This window comes from Propithecus coquereli, unplaced genomic scaffold (genome assembly GCF_000956105.1).
Source record: "Propithecus coquereli isolate 6110/MARCELLA unplaced genomic scaffold, Pcoq_1.0 Scaffold50, whole genome shotgun sequence".
In the NCBI taxonomy this organism is placed as follows: Eukaryota; Metazoa; Chordata; class Mammalia; order Primates; family Indriidae; genus Propithecus; species Propithecus coquereli.
The window spans coordinates 2815611-2830868 of record NW_012150841.1 but is presented as its reverse complement, the minus strand read 5'-3'; the positions used below and the strand labels follow the sequence as shown (position 1 = coordinate 2830868).

Genomic DNA, 15258 nt, shown 5'->3' with positions numbered 1-15258 from the left:
AAAAAATAAGTTGGTAGCTCCAAAGAGAGACATGGACAAAGAGTATTAAAGAAGCAAAGAAAACCACCTAAGTAAGTAGTCTGAGGAAGTGGGAATGGCATTTTGGTGAAAGAGAAGCATGAGTAGAGTCTGGAAGAATACACAAGAGTTATCTGGACAAAAGGTGAGAATAGTCAAGGCAAGGGGAACAGCATGATTAGAAAGACATAGGGCTGAGAACCAGATGTAGGCAGGGAACTAAACATAGTTTGATATTACTGGAATATGAATTGTAAAGCAAGAAGAACTGAAACATGAGGTTGATGAGGTAGGCTGGCACTCAACCATTTTTAAAGAGCTTAAAATTTAACTTGTACATGTAGGGGGACCCCTCAAGGGATAGAAGCAGAAAAGTGTTATGATCAAACATGACATTGACATCAATCTCTCTGGTGGCAATATGATTTAAGGGGGAAAAAGAAGAGTGAGGGAGAATTCTGTCAATAAGGTTTTCTATAAAGATTTATTTCTCACTTGCTTTCATTCAATCTGTTACATAAAGTAATCTTCATTACAGAATGGCTTTGGGTATAACATTTCATTTACAACCTCTTGGGCGAATCACATATCTTTACATAAAAATGATTTATAAATTTCTATATTCAAACTGTAGAAAGGAGACTATGCAAAAATTTTTGCCACATAAAATCATTAATAGAATATTTGTTGGTTTAATTATCAATAAATTAAATTTCCATGTTTTGAGGCTCAAGTTCAACACTTCAACATAGTATATTTCACTATGAAAACCCAAAACATTATTGATGCCAAAAGCTGGAAAAGTAGAAAAATTGAGTATACAAGTTGGAGATTCTCAGGTTTATACAGGCTATAGAAAATATGTAAGAAAGAGAAAAATCCTAATTCTTCCAATTCTTCCACACCTTGCATAATATTCCTCTTCAAAATTCTGCTATGGTTCTCTCCCATGAGGTCATCTAAAATGAAGCCCCATTTAGCTCTGATCACTCTATTCTTTCACTTGACAATGAAAGACTAATGTCCCAATAGTTGGATGGGTCTATAAACTAATCTTTTAGCAAATAGAGACTTAGAGATGTAGGCAAAAGGAAGGCTGATTGCTTTTTCTGCACTCAAATGGGTCTCCAACAAATCTAAAAAATTTCAAAACTAAAGTGATGCAAAAATTTCAGGTGCCAGTGACCAGAAAACTCATTAGAGTAAGATTGTAATCCCTGTAACTTTAATAGCTTTGTTTTGACAGTCTGAAGAGGTAGTGAGCTAATTCCCAGTATGAGCTAAGTTTGTTTATTCTGTATGTCTTCAGTCAAGACCTAAATGGTTTTGAATGGCCTACCAGATAACTACTAACTATGCATACATTATGCTTCCATCAGTTATCTATTTGCTAGTCTTAGTCTCTCCCATTACACTGTCAATATTTTCAAAGAAGGAACCCTATATTTAACTGCATTGTCTTCTTAATTTCTCAAGGTATACACTTTTATCATCTGTATTTATCTGTTATCAATATTTTATTCCATTGATTCTCTATTTTCACTTTCCATAATAAACGTTTTACATTGGTTTTACAGATGGGGTATAAAAATGAAACTTTAAAAGCCATATTTTTGAAAACAAAATTTTTAATTGCCAAACTAGTACAGTACATTTAGTTTTTTCACACTTCTATTTTGAACAAAAATAGATTTTCACAGTTTTGAAAACATTTTAAACATGAGTTTGGTTTTAAACTTTAATCTGCATGATCTCAACAGATATTTTTAACAAAAATAATGAGCCATTATCCTCGTGAAGATTGGTATTATATAAAAGATATCGAAAACTTTATATTCATACAATGAAGCTAACATTGCTTTGTAATGAAAAGCCTCTTTAGCTTCCAGATGTTCAAGTTACTTATTATAATGACCATCTAATATGTCCAAAGGGAAAGAAAATCTATATGATCTAAGTGACGGGAGACAATTTTTCCCTTGTGACAAATTCAACTAAAGAGTTCAAGTAAGAATAAACATTGCATCGCATCATAAATAAAAATATAAATTAAACATTAATACTTTAATTGAAGATTATCCACTTGGCTTTCAGAAATAAAGGGATATTAAAACAAATTCCATCTGGGCGCGGTGGCTCACGCCTGTAATCCTAAAACTTTGGGAGGGTGAGGTGGGAGGATAGCTTGAGGTCAGGAGTTAAAGACCTCATTTCTACAAAAAAACAGAAAAATTAGCCAGGCATGGTGGTGGGTGCCTATAGTCCCAGAAACTCAGAAGTCAGTCATGGACATGTGGCTTGTTTTGACCAATTAACTGTGATCAGACATGCTATGTCACATTTCCACACAGAAGCTTTAGGAACCAGCAATGCATGGTTCACCATGCTCTCTTTTCCCTCTGACATGGTGACCAGCAATATTCTAGAAGAGGAAACTCTATCATCCTGGGCTTTGAAGTGAATAGGATGTAGAGTAGAGCTATACCAATCCAGGATGGACCATGGGGCATGAGCACTGGGTATGAGCATTATTAAAAGCCACTAATATTTTATGTTGTTTGTTACTGTAGCATAATCTAGTTTACCTTGACTAATATAATCCTCCACCAAATAGAAGGGAAAAATAAGACAAAAAGGCACATGAATACTTAACCAATGCATAGTTTAATGTAATAACTATTTCATGAATTATTCAGGCTTTATCTCTTCATTTCAGGAAATGAGTGCTATTTTTCTGAGGTGCTATGTCACCCCTCACACATTGTAACCCACAATCAAACTCAGATTACATTCTGTACCTTCATGCATATGTAGTCTTTTCTCATCTTGGATTTATAGATATTTTTTGTCTCATTTTATAAGTTTGATTCATGCTTGTCCTATTACTTAATTCTGACCAGTTCTTCAACCTGCCACTGTTAGTTATAATTTCAATCCATTATTTTTCCTGTGTTAGGGCCTAATTTCATCTGAATTACCTATTTGATGTTGGTGGTCAGCCTGACCCAACCTAAGTGGACGGGGCTATTAAAAACTACTTGAGCAGAGGCAAAATGCCTTAGAAAATCAGTGCTTAAAACTAGTAACTCTACATTTTCTTTGATTTGCTGCTTTCATCTTATTTAGATATAAAAATCTATGTCATTTAATCCATGTAAGAAACAATATGATTCATAATAAATGCTTAAAATGTTATTCTTATTGCTTCCTGTTTTACTAACTCTAGTACCTGCCCTGTCTGTTGATATCACATCAGCTTCTATCACTGCTTTTCCCATTCTTATTATATGTGCACAATAACCATTATAATCAATAACTTATATCTGATGCTTCAAAGAACAAATCTAATCCTTTTGGGTATGTATTTACTGGACAGAGGGACCATGAGCCACTTATAACTACAGTTATTAATCTGAAACTTTAACCAGACTCCTTTATAAATGCACAGGCTCTTGGTTGCTATCACCTATAAATAGTTGAACCTCCTGATCCACACTTCTCAATCACTGGGCCTGTGATACAGTCTGGAGAATTTGCATTTTCAACACACTTCCCTGGGTGAATCATGTTCCATGGATCACTCTTTGAGAAACACTGTTCTTATTCACTTGCATTTTCTTGCCACCTCATACTCATCTCCTACTGAAGTATGAGTACAATGCAATAGTTATCAATATTGGCTCCATATCAGAATCATTTGAGGCATCATTTTTAAAAATATTGATGCCAAATACCACCAAGAGAGTCTAATTTAATAGGTCTTGGATGGAGCCCAGACATGAGTGCTTTGAAAATGCTCTTTACTTGATTCTAAAGTGAAGCCAAACTTGAGGATTAATGAGCAGAAAGTATTGCAGACCATGGTAGAGCACCTGGCTCTTAGTATTGGCCATGTCACTTATTGATTATGTCATTTTCCTTCTCTGAACTTCTGTTTACTCACTTATAAGATTGAGAAAATGATACTTGGTCTATCTACTTCACTTGATTATTATGAAGAACGAATCTGATAATATTGTAAAAGCACTTTGCCAACCTCAAAATTGTACTGATATAATGGCCTACCTATCAAACTTTACATAGTCCTTTTTTTTCTTGCTAATGATTTTAAAATGTCTTAAGAAATAGGATTTATACAGACGATATGGTTTGAGGGAGGATTTAAAGAGGTGAGTAGAAGAGCTCAGGGCAAATACATTTCAATTCTAAAAGGTAGTTCAGAACTCTTGTGGGGAGACAGGGCAGGAGAACATTAGTGTAGACAATCTATATGGGAAGAAACAAGAAGACTAGGGAGATATTTAGTGGGGTGAGGTAGAAAACAGTGAGATATCAAAAAGGAAATTAATAGTTATGGTATTAAGAACTGCTAAAAAGCACAAGAGTAGACATTTCAAAAAGCATTTAAAAACTCTGACATAGAACTTAAATAGGAGCAAGATATACAAGAAAATATTTACAGAACCAGGATCAATAAGGATACCTCATTGAACCTTTTGACTCCGCCTACCCCTGCCAGGTTCTTTTATAACTCCCACTCTAACTGGCATTTCATTGTCCATTAACGTTATACGGTATATTCGTTTATGGCTCAGATTTCCAAGTTTGATGTGAGATCAAAATTGGAATTTTTCAGCTTTAAGAAACAATGGTGATATAGCACCTCTTGTATACTCCTGGATAGAGCTGGAACGCATTCTACTAAGTGAGGTATCCCAAGAATGGAAAGACAAGCACCACATGTACTCACCATCAAATTGGTATTAACTGATCAACACATAAGTGCACATATAAGAATAACATCTATTGGATGTTGGGCAGGGGGGAGGGGGGAGGGGACGGGTATATGCATACACAAAGAGTGCAATGCGCACCACCCGAAGGATGGACATATTTGAAACTCGGACTTGGGGTGGGGGCAAGGGCAACATACGTAACCTAAACATCTGTACCCCCATAATATGCTGAAATAAAAAAAATTGGAATTTTTAAGCTACAAAAGCATTCTAAATGATACTCAGAAGTACATACATGGATTGATCTAGGGAGGATACCAAGTAGACTAGACAGTAATGGGGGAATTTTCTAGCTCCAAAATCAGCCTTTTCCTCTGAGCCCCTCTCTGTTTCTCTCCACAGTAATTCCTGTCCCTTCCCCTCCCCAATTCACTATGGAAGAGACTGGTGCCACCACTTTTTTCTCCCAACCCATCTCCCTGGAGGTACAAGGACTAATAGGAGGAGAAATAGGAACAAGTGGCTTTAAAGTTTAAAGCACTATTGTTGTATTTTTAATAATCATGTTATATGTGGATTTCACCAACTTTGAAGAATATGTTTTCTATTTAGTTCTCTTTTAGGTCCTTATCAGCATCACAGTGAGTTACAGGAACAAAATTAAAATTTCTATAAGCTTTTTGGTGAACTTTTAAGGGAAAATTAAATTATTACATTCTTTCGACAAACACTTATTCGCCAGGCACTGTAAACAAGGAGGTGCATGAAGCTTACTCCTGCTTTCACCAAGTCTGTCACAGCAAATCTTTTCTTAAATGAATTGGTATCACTTTTGGCTTGATTCTTTAAAAATAGTAATCACAGTACACCACAAATGATAACATATTGGGGACTCTCTTCTGAAGTTTATTTTATCACCCATGAGGGTCAAGATCGCCCAACCCACCTTTCTACATCTGTTTCCCTATACGTAATATAGGAATATTGGCTAAAGTTCTCCCTTCCTAGTGTCTTTGTAATAAAATTATAAAAGTCTCTTGAAAGATGAACTGCAATAATAAGAAATATGACAAAACAGTAATTCAGAGAGTAGGAATATAATGAAAGTACAAGACATAATAAGCAATACAATTTTGAGAACATGATATGGCACAATTGTAAAGATGTGTGCATGTGCACAGCGCATAATCTAGTAATTACACTCCTAAGTATATACTTAACTATAGGTATATACCCAAATGGCCATGATCAGGAGAATGAATAAACATATTGGGGTATGCGTACAATGCACAAAATGCAATATTAAATGTGGTGAAAGTGTATGAGCTACAGCTATAGAGTAAAACGTGAATCGATTCAGAAATATATCAAGTAAAATAACAGTGATATAATTTTTTATAAACCTTGAAGCCAAGGATAATTAAATGAGATGTTTAGAGAAGTACACAAAGCTATTTTAAGAAAAAAAATAAATGATAAACACCTTGAGAGGAGGCAAGCTGATGAGATGGGAGAGCAGCTCAATAGTAACTAAAACAATATTGGTAATGTTCTAGTTATTAGAAGGCAGACTCATGAGTATCTGTTTTATTATTTTGCTTCATAACATATATATATATTATATGGATTTTTTGTATATATAAAAATTACATAAATTTTAAAATGTAATACAGTGAAGAAGGCAGATATCTGAGTCTGAGAAACAGTATCTTGCCATTTGCTAAGTAAAAGAACTTAATTAGTATAGTACACCCCATTTATTATCCTTCTGTTATTACTGATGGTGATACTATCTATATATTTTTTAAGTGTTTTGGCATGATGATTCAGATAACATGCAATGTAGTATAGGTGTGTAAAGGAATAAACCTTTGAGAACAATCTATTTCAGCATTCATTTTAATATAATATACAATAAGTCTTTGACTTTTTGTTCACAAGTCAAGCCAGTGCCACAAAGCTGGAAGAATAGTAATTATGCCCCAATGTTCTAAACAGTCCTTTGCCAATGTCTGAGCATATAATGATTTCATCACTCTTATTTCTTCATTCTGAACCTTCAGAAAATATGCAGGTTCCAATAATCAAGGCTTTTCATATTAATGATTTCTTGTGTATATTTATATCTATTTTTTTTAATTTCAGCATATTATGGGGGTACAGATATTTAGGTTGCGTATGTTGCCCTTGCCCCCCCCAAGTCCGAGTTTCAAATATGTCCATTCTTCGGGTGGTGCGCATTGCACTCTTTGTGTATACATATACCCGTCCCCTCCTCTCTCCTCCCCCCTTCCCCTTCCCCCCTATTTATATCTATTTTGATTATAATATTCTCATACATAGACCTTTGAGAACATATAGGTATTCATAGGTAACGTACCCTTGGATTTGCAAATTCTATTTATTTATTTATTTATCTTATTTTATTTTTTATTTCAGGGTATTATGAGGGTACAAACTAGTTTTTATATTTGTCTTTATGAAAAAAGTCTTCAAGTTATCTGGATATTATCTCTAACTAGTTCTATATCTAACTTCTGATCCACTATATGAGTATTATACAGAAAAATTTAAAAGATATTAGCATTGCTTTATGATTAAAACAGCTGAAGAAAACTTAAAGGATAAAGTATAATTGCACTGAACTAAAAGTATTATTTGTTTAAATAGAAAGTGAAAAAATACTGTTGGTGGGTATATAAATTAGTATAGCCATTATAGAAAATAGTATGGGGGTTTCTCAATAAACTAAAAATAGAACTACTATGTGATCCAGAAATGCCACTACTGTGTCTTTATCCAAAAGAAAAGAAATCAATATATCAAAGGAATACCTGCACCCCCATGTTTATTGCAGCACTATTCACAGTAGTCAAGATATGAGATCAACCTAAATGTCCATCAACAAATGAATGGATAAAGAAAAAATGGAACACTATTCAGCCATAAAAAAGAATGAAATTCTGCCATTCAAGGCAACATGGATGAGCCTGGAGGACGTTATGTTAAGCAAAATAAGTCAGGCACAGAAAGATAAATACTGCACATTCTCGCTCATATGTGAGAGCTAAAAAAAAAGTTGTGCTCATAGAAGAAGTAAGTAGAATTGTGGTTATTAGAGGTTGGGAAGGGTAAGGGGGAGGGTAGGATAGGGAGAGGTTGGTTAATGGATACAAAATTACAGCTAGATAGAAATAAGCTCTAGTGTTCTGTAGCACTGTAGGGTGACTACAGTCAACAATAATTTATCATATATTTTCAAATAGCTAGAAGAGAGCATTCGAAATGTTCCCAACACAGAGAAATAATAAATGTTTGAGGTGACAGATATGCTAATTACCCTGATTTGATCATTATGCACTATATATCCATGTTATCAAAATATCACTCTGTATCCTATAAATACCTATAATTATAATGTGTCAACTAAAAGAGAAAAAAAAGAAAGTGAAAAAACAGAATCACCTTTTATATTGTCTTCAATGTGTGTGCTAAGTAATATAATTCATAGTGCTTAAAAATTACACATAAAACTTGTCCTGGTTTTCGGTCTTAAATGTCCCAGTTTTGATCCCAAGAGCCCCAATCCAATTTTTGGGTCACCTAGAATGTCTATTCAGGAAGACTTAAACACTAACCCTGAGTATACAGTAAAAGTAGTATTTAAAGTTGTGTTTAAAATGACTGTAGGCTATCTTGGCTGGGCTTTACATTTTCTAACACTACACGAACCATAGAATACATACTCTGCCTACTTCAGCAAAATTTATGTACCCACTTTACATCTTTACATGTATTTAACTACTACTTGGATTTTAATATGCCTTTTAAAACACACATTCTATATGATTGACTACTATACACTGGCCTTTCACCTTTATATGTTTTGAGTTTTCTATTTTTAACTCCAGGTTATTTGAATATGTGGGTCAGAATTGTAAGTTCCTAGGTCATCAAAATTAATTTTTGTATTACATTTGAACACGTATGTTTCAAAATGTCTTCCAGAATATGAAGCAGAGTAATCAATTTGCATTAAAATCTAAAGAATAGCCTAAGTTAAACCAAAATTCTTTTTTAAAAAAATCACTCATTTTAGAAATAGGTCTTTCTTCATTGCCACTCAATACCAAAAGTAAGCAGAGCATCAACCCTTGAAATTTTCTGTGGAGCAAAAAACTAGTTGAGTTTAGCATTTCCAAAGGCTCTTTTGCTATATAAGATAACTCTAACAGTCATTTTTAAGCTCTCACTAAATGCCAGATCATGGGCTAAGTTTCTAAGCTTCGCAACAACCCTACAATAATCTAACATGGCAGGGATTCACTTTTACAGATAAAGACAAAGAGCATCAGAGATATGAAGTAATTTGTCCAAGTTTGTAACTGGTTGTTGAAAAACAAAGCCAGGATGATGAACTCAGATCTACTTCATTTAAAAGACCACTACATTATTTTGCCATAAAATGTAAGCATAAATAACATGTCAACCAAAAAGGTAAAGGAGGTACTATTCATATAGAAGGAATATAATTAAATGTGACAGCTATAGTCGATAAACCTTCAGGTCAAATTTCCTTAAATAAATCCTTAATGAAACTTTTAAAATTACTTCCATAATTTTAACAAAACTGTATAATCTTTTTAAAAGTAATTACAAATATGTACTCTAAGAATTTAAACCACAAATACCAATTCCATAAATATTAAAAAACTCTTATTTTCTCTCAAGTATTTACCTTGAGTAAATAACAACCTGATTAAGATAAAACAGATGAAGTAGTTAAATTTTAGCAGGAATACATTTTAAAAGGGCTATACACTCAATATGCTCATTTATATTTTTATTTTAAAACAAAGATTTAGAGAGTAGTTCATAAATAGTTTATTTTTATTTTTGTATTTAAAATTATAATATTATAAATCACTTTGTTAAAGTGATTAGAAAGCACATACACATAATTTAGGGAAGGTTGCTCATCAAAAATAAACATTTTCAATATTGATCCCTGAAGAATATTTTTTCTGTTTTCTTAAATAATGATATAGAAAGAAACAAAATACATCTGACAGGTAAATATGGAACAAAGTAAAACAAATGAACTGTCAGAAAATCAGAATAGCAACTTAAGTAAAGACATTTATTACAGGAAAGACCAAAGCAACATCACTAGCTGTTTCTGTGTAATTAGGTTGGGATGATTATAGCCGTTCTTTATAGTTTTCTATAAAATGTTTCCAATACTACTCAGACAAGCAGTGATACCCAAGGATATGGAAAATGGATCTAAAATGGTTGAAAAATGATCAAGCCCTTAAGAAAGCAGAAAGAGATTTTAATAAATACAGTTTAGAGGGGACCAGTTCAGGTAAAGCATATTGTTGAAACTTGCATTTTTTTTTTTATTTCAGCATATTATGGGAGTACAGATGCTTAGGTTATGTATGTTGCCCTTGCCCCCCCCAAGTCCGAGTTTCAAATATGTTAAAAGAGTTTTCACTCCATATTTAACATTTCAAAATCTGATTTAAAATGTTCCACAACATGCTGAAAGTTTTCTCTCAGCATGTAATTCAGATTTCACTATAAATGCAGATCAAGAAAACTAACAAACACCAAATGGAGGAAAAAAAAATCTCTGTACATTTAAAACAAAGTTCTTGTTCTACTTCCTTTTATCTAATCTCTTTAGTCCTCATCCATTTTATAAATAATATTACTTTCCTTTTTGTTTTTCACTTCATGTTTATGAACTATTTTAAAATACATTTGTTTTCCACAGTAACTTTGAGGTAGATGTAATTATTTCTGTTAAGCAATGACATGGCTTGTCCAATGTGAAATGATCATGAGGCAACAGAGCTGAGTCTCAAGTCCCCAAGACTCATTGTCCCCACTCCTGTCCCTTGCCCCAAGTATTCTAAGCTTCTAGTTTTACCTTGCAAACTGACACTTTTGTGCTCATTTCTTAACTAGTGACAATCTAATTCATCATTTTTGTGTTTGAAGTGGAAAATATAAAAATGGTACAGTAGAATAATTTTAGTTTAAGCTGATATCCATTAAGGCAGGCATCATGGCAATTATTTCAATGCTGACAAGTAGTGCGTGGGTACCTGTCTCATTTTTCTGATTCAATTGCTGACAGTGCTCTAAATGAAGCTTCAGTTCTTCGTGAGAATTCTTTCCATTTAAGATTTTAAAATCAGTTTCCCTTTTTTCTCAAAAGTGTTATTATAATCAACCTTATGTGGGGAGGAAAGTGTTGGGGGGAAAAAGCTCTTTAAAAGACTTCAAATACAATGATCCAAATCCATCACAACTGGGAATAAGTAAAATAAATATAGTAGATTAAATAAATTCCTCCAAATGCAGGTTTTTAAAAAAGAAACTGACATCCTTATCCCCTAATTTTAGCATTATTTTAAATATAAGTGGCCAATTTCAAGAAGCACTTTCCATTTACTTCATAGTACCACCCCTTTGTGTTAAGAAGGGGTAAAAGCCATTTGTGACAGCTTATTTTTAGATATTGATCATCTCATCTTGCTGCAAAGGGAATAAAAATAATTAAAGTTGAGTGAAAAATAATTTGAAGTGCAGCATATTTCAAAGCATAACCATCATCATAACTGTTCAGATGAGATTTCTTGAAAGCCTAGTAATAAATGCATGCCCTAGATATTTTTTTAAAAAGTCTACACCTTACTTATTCAAATTGGCCTCTTTTACTGGCAGCTTAAGTTTAATTTCTATCTTCAGATACTTCATACAATTCCAATAAAATACAGTGATTAGTATGCATATAATGACTGAATTAGTTGATTGGATGGACATTAACTGTTTTTAAGCTACGTAATTCATTTTAAAATATAATTCAAGGCCAGGCGTGGTGGCTCACACCTGTAATCCCAGATACTTGGGAGGCTGAGGCAGGCAGATTGCTTGAGCCCAGGAGTTTGAGGCTACAGTGAGCTATGATGACGCCACTGCACTCCAGCCTGGGCAACAGAGCAAGACTCTATCTTCAAAATAAATAAAAAATATAATTCAACTATTTGTCTATGCTGTGTTCTTTTATCAAACTTAAAGCAGCATTTCTTCAATGCACATAGCATTTGTCTTTCCATTTTTCTGGTAACTCAAATTTATTTCGGAAAACAAAAATTCATTTGGAAAATATAGAAAAGTAAGAGTCTAAATAAAATCACCTGTAGTTTCACCATAAATAAAAAATTATTTTATTTATTTTATCTATCAATCTTTGTTCCTACTGCTATTACAGTAGCAACAGACCCCAGACCACAGGAAAACTTGGTACTGAAAAGAGACATTACATAACAGTCGAAAAAAATTAGGTTATTTAGAAGATGATTTATAAGCACTAATATATCTTGCCTATAATAAAATTTCCTCTAAAAGATATGTTTTGTTAGCATTATATATTTGCAAAGTGTTTAAGAAAGTTTTGTTCACTTTCATTTTGCCTTAGAAAGTGGTTATGAGCATCAATACTGTTATTCTAACTAATGAATAAATTGATAATTAAAGTGATGGGTATCTGGGATTCTTTATATGAAGAGCACAGACAGAACTGAAGCTTTAACATGGAAGGGGAAATAAAAATGAATCACAATTCAAGCATTTAATTGCAAATTTTTCTTCGAAGGGTACAAACGAGCATGTGCTAACCACAGGGGATAACTGAGCTCGGGTCAATTTATTTTAACAAATATGTAATCAACATCTACTATACATGAAAATTAGTAAGACACTGTTCCTGTCTTCAAGGAGTTTATCATTGAAGTCATATAATTATTATTCACAGTTATTATTCTATAACTGTCATAGAAGAGATGTGAAGTGCTATGCAAAGTAAGGTTAAGGGACTCTACCTCTGCCCACATGACAAAGAATGATAGCTAGTAAGTCAAAAAAAGGACAAATGGAATCATAAAAAACAATTAATCTAAAAGTATTTGGAAATAAGGAAAAAATGAAAATGAAAACAAGGAATAGCCAGAAAAATAGAAGACAAACACCAAGATGTTATATTTAATCCCAACCATATCAATAATTACACTAACTATAAATGGTAAAGGTAGGGAGAAGGTATAAATAGTTGTGGGAAATAGGAAAAGTTTCATGAAAAAAGTGGCATACACTAAAGGCTTTGAAAGATGGGACACAATATTTTGCAGAGGCCTCACAACATAAAAAGAGAAATTGCATGACCTATTTTACTAGCAATAAGTCATCCATGTGAACTAGAGTACAATTAAGATACATGGGAGTACTGGAAGACAAAACTGAAATTATGTTAGGGCCATTTGTGGAGCTCTTTGAATTTCAAAGAGAAGAGTTTGTAGTCAACTCAGAAATAGTGGACAATTGCTGAAAGTGAAAAAACTGGAGCTGGGATTTGGAATGAATAGTCTGCAAGTGACTGATTCTATACTTGTAAGTAGATTAAATCAGGATGTCATGAAGACATGTTTTATTAGGAGAAAGCTAATATTTCCTTCAAGGTACAACAGAAAGACCTAGTTAAAGTAAGAATTGAGGTATCAAGCCATGTGCAGGTTGGGATGGGGTGGGCAAGACAAGAACCAAAAACACTCCTGTCTAGAAGTTTTTGTTCAAAAGCATCTTAAAGGTGACACATTGAATACAACATGTGATGGGAAAATGAGAATGAGGTAGAAGTAACTGTGACAAATGTCATGAGCTACTGAACTTTAAAAAACAAAAATAGGTAATGAAAGAGCAAAATGTCGTAAGAAGGGCACGGAATCCTCTTCAAAATAGAGTACAGTATACGGTGGGTGGAGAGTACAGAAAGTCCTTCTATGTCCAGAGTATATGTGGAGTGTTTCAATAATTCTGTTTGGTCAAAACTGAACATACTTACAGTTCAACCTATTAAAGCATCTCTCTCTTTCCTACCTAATATTTCCTGGCCTGTAAATAGCAAACTTAAATCCATTACTGCCTTAATATAATATTTCTGAGAGAATGTTGAGTCAAATAGTGGTTAGTTGTCAAAAGGTGCTGTTGAGAGCATAAACAACCCTCTGAGGGCAATATCAGAATGGGTTATGTTTCCTATGAAGTAGCTGTCAAAAGCAGGCGTTCATACATTTTGGAGACAAACAAAAACTAAATCACTTATTAGTCAGATGGTAGGTTCTTAAAATCCCAGTATGTGTGGGCTAGTCATATCTGACACAAATTGCACTTCCACCACTGCATATGTTTCTACAGAAGATCTTAATTCATTGACAATTATTTCAGCCATTCTTCTCAATGTAACAGCTAAAGGTTAGAGTGACAAAGGTATCCTCTGGAGCCTGTGTGTTCTAAACATAGAAAACTCTACATTTCTGATCTCACTCTAGATGTAAAAGTTAAAAGAAAGGAAGTTTTTTTTCAAGATCATTTTGATTATCCCTTTTTGATACAGGAAATCACTAGGTATGTATGAATTAAGTAGCAATAAATCCCCTGATACCCTCCTTCGAGATTTTCTAGATAACTTAACATGGTTGCTAGCTAGAATTGTAGTCTTGGTTTATAAGGCAACAAAGTGTTGGCTAATTACTCAAAAGTAAACCTAAAACTGGTCATCCAGTTCCAGATATTTGGAAGAGACATGAAAAATGAAAAATACCCACTTTTCTGTTATAATTATGCTCGAAATTATTTTGGAAGTTGACATCATCACATTGCTTGCTTTCTCATAGAAATAAGTTTCTCATGTATAAAAAGTTGAAAATAAACTTCTAATTCATCCATTTAGTTCCATGTATTTCAATTGTGTTGGGTCTCATGTATAAATGAAAATACTCAAAAAACACATATAATATGGTTATCACAGATCTTATCATGTAGCAGATAATAAGTGTAATAATTATTGTTAATATTATTGTTTGTATATAGGTTGCTACAGAGCACATACTCAATATTAAAAGGTGAGGAATGTTTACTGTACAAATACTGTGTAATAGGTACCCTTTAAATCAGAGAGAATTTCTTTCTCTCATAGCAAAAGGGAAGAAACTAATAATCTGTTATCCACATTTCAAATCTTGTCATGTTTAATGCCTCTAAGAGAAATAAAGCTTTAGAAAATAGATTTTTTTAAAGAAATACTATGGACAATTCAAAACTATAAGACAAATTATCCATAGATTATATTATTGCTCTTTTGTCTCTGCACCCTAGAACAATATATGAGAAACAGAACTACCTGGAACACTAACAAACATGCAGATTCCTGTGCCCTACTCACAGTACATTTGATGTGGGTCTCAAGAACCTGAATTTCTAGCAAGTTTCCATGTGATGATAATGCTGCTGGTCTGCAGATCACACTGGACTAATACTGCCCTAGAACATAGGTTGTACATTATTGCCTCATGTGACAAATTTGGCTTGCTGCCTATTTTTGTAAATCAAGTTTTATTGGAACATAGCCACACCCATTCATTTATACCTTCTCTAT

General features: G+C 33.4%; 1 protein-coding gene across 2 annotated transcripts in view; it reads right to left on the bottom strand.

Moving 5' to 3' along the window:
• The window catches only part of CNKSR2 (connector enhancer of kinase suppressor of Ras 2), a 284669-nt gene that overhangs the window by 206159 nt on the left and 63252 nt on the right, over positions 1 to 15258 (bottom strand). For both annotated transcript variants that reach the window (XM_012656319.1, XM_012656320.1), the window contains exon 5: positions 6751 to 6754. In XM_012656319.1, coding sequence (XP_012511773.1) covers positions 6751 to 6754 — 4 coding nt within the window. The remainder of the gene's footprint in view (positions 1 to 6750; positions 6755 to 15258) is intronic.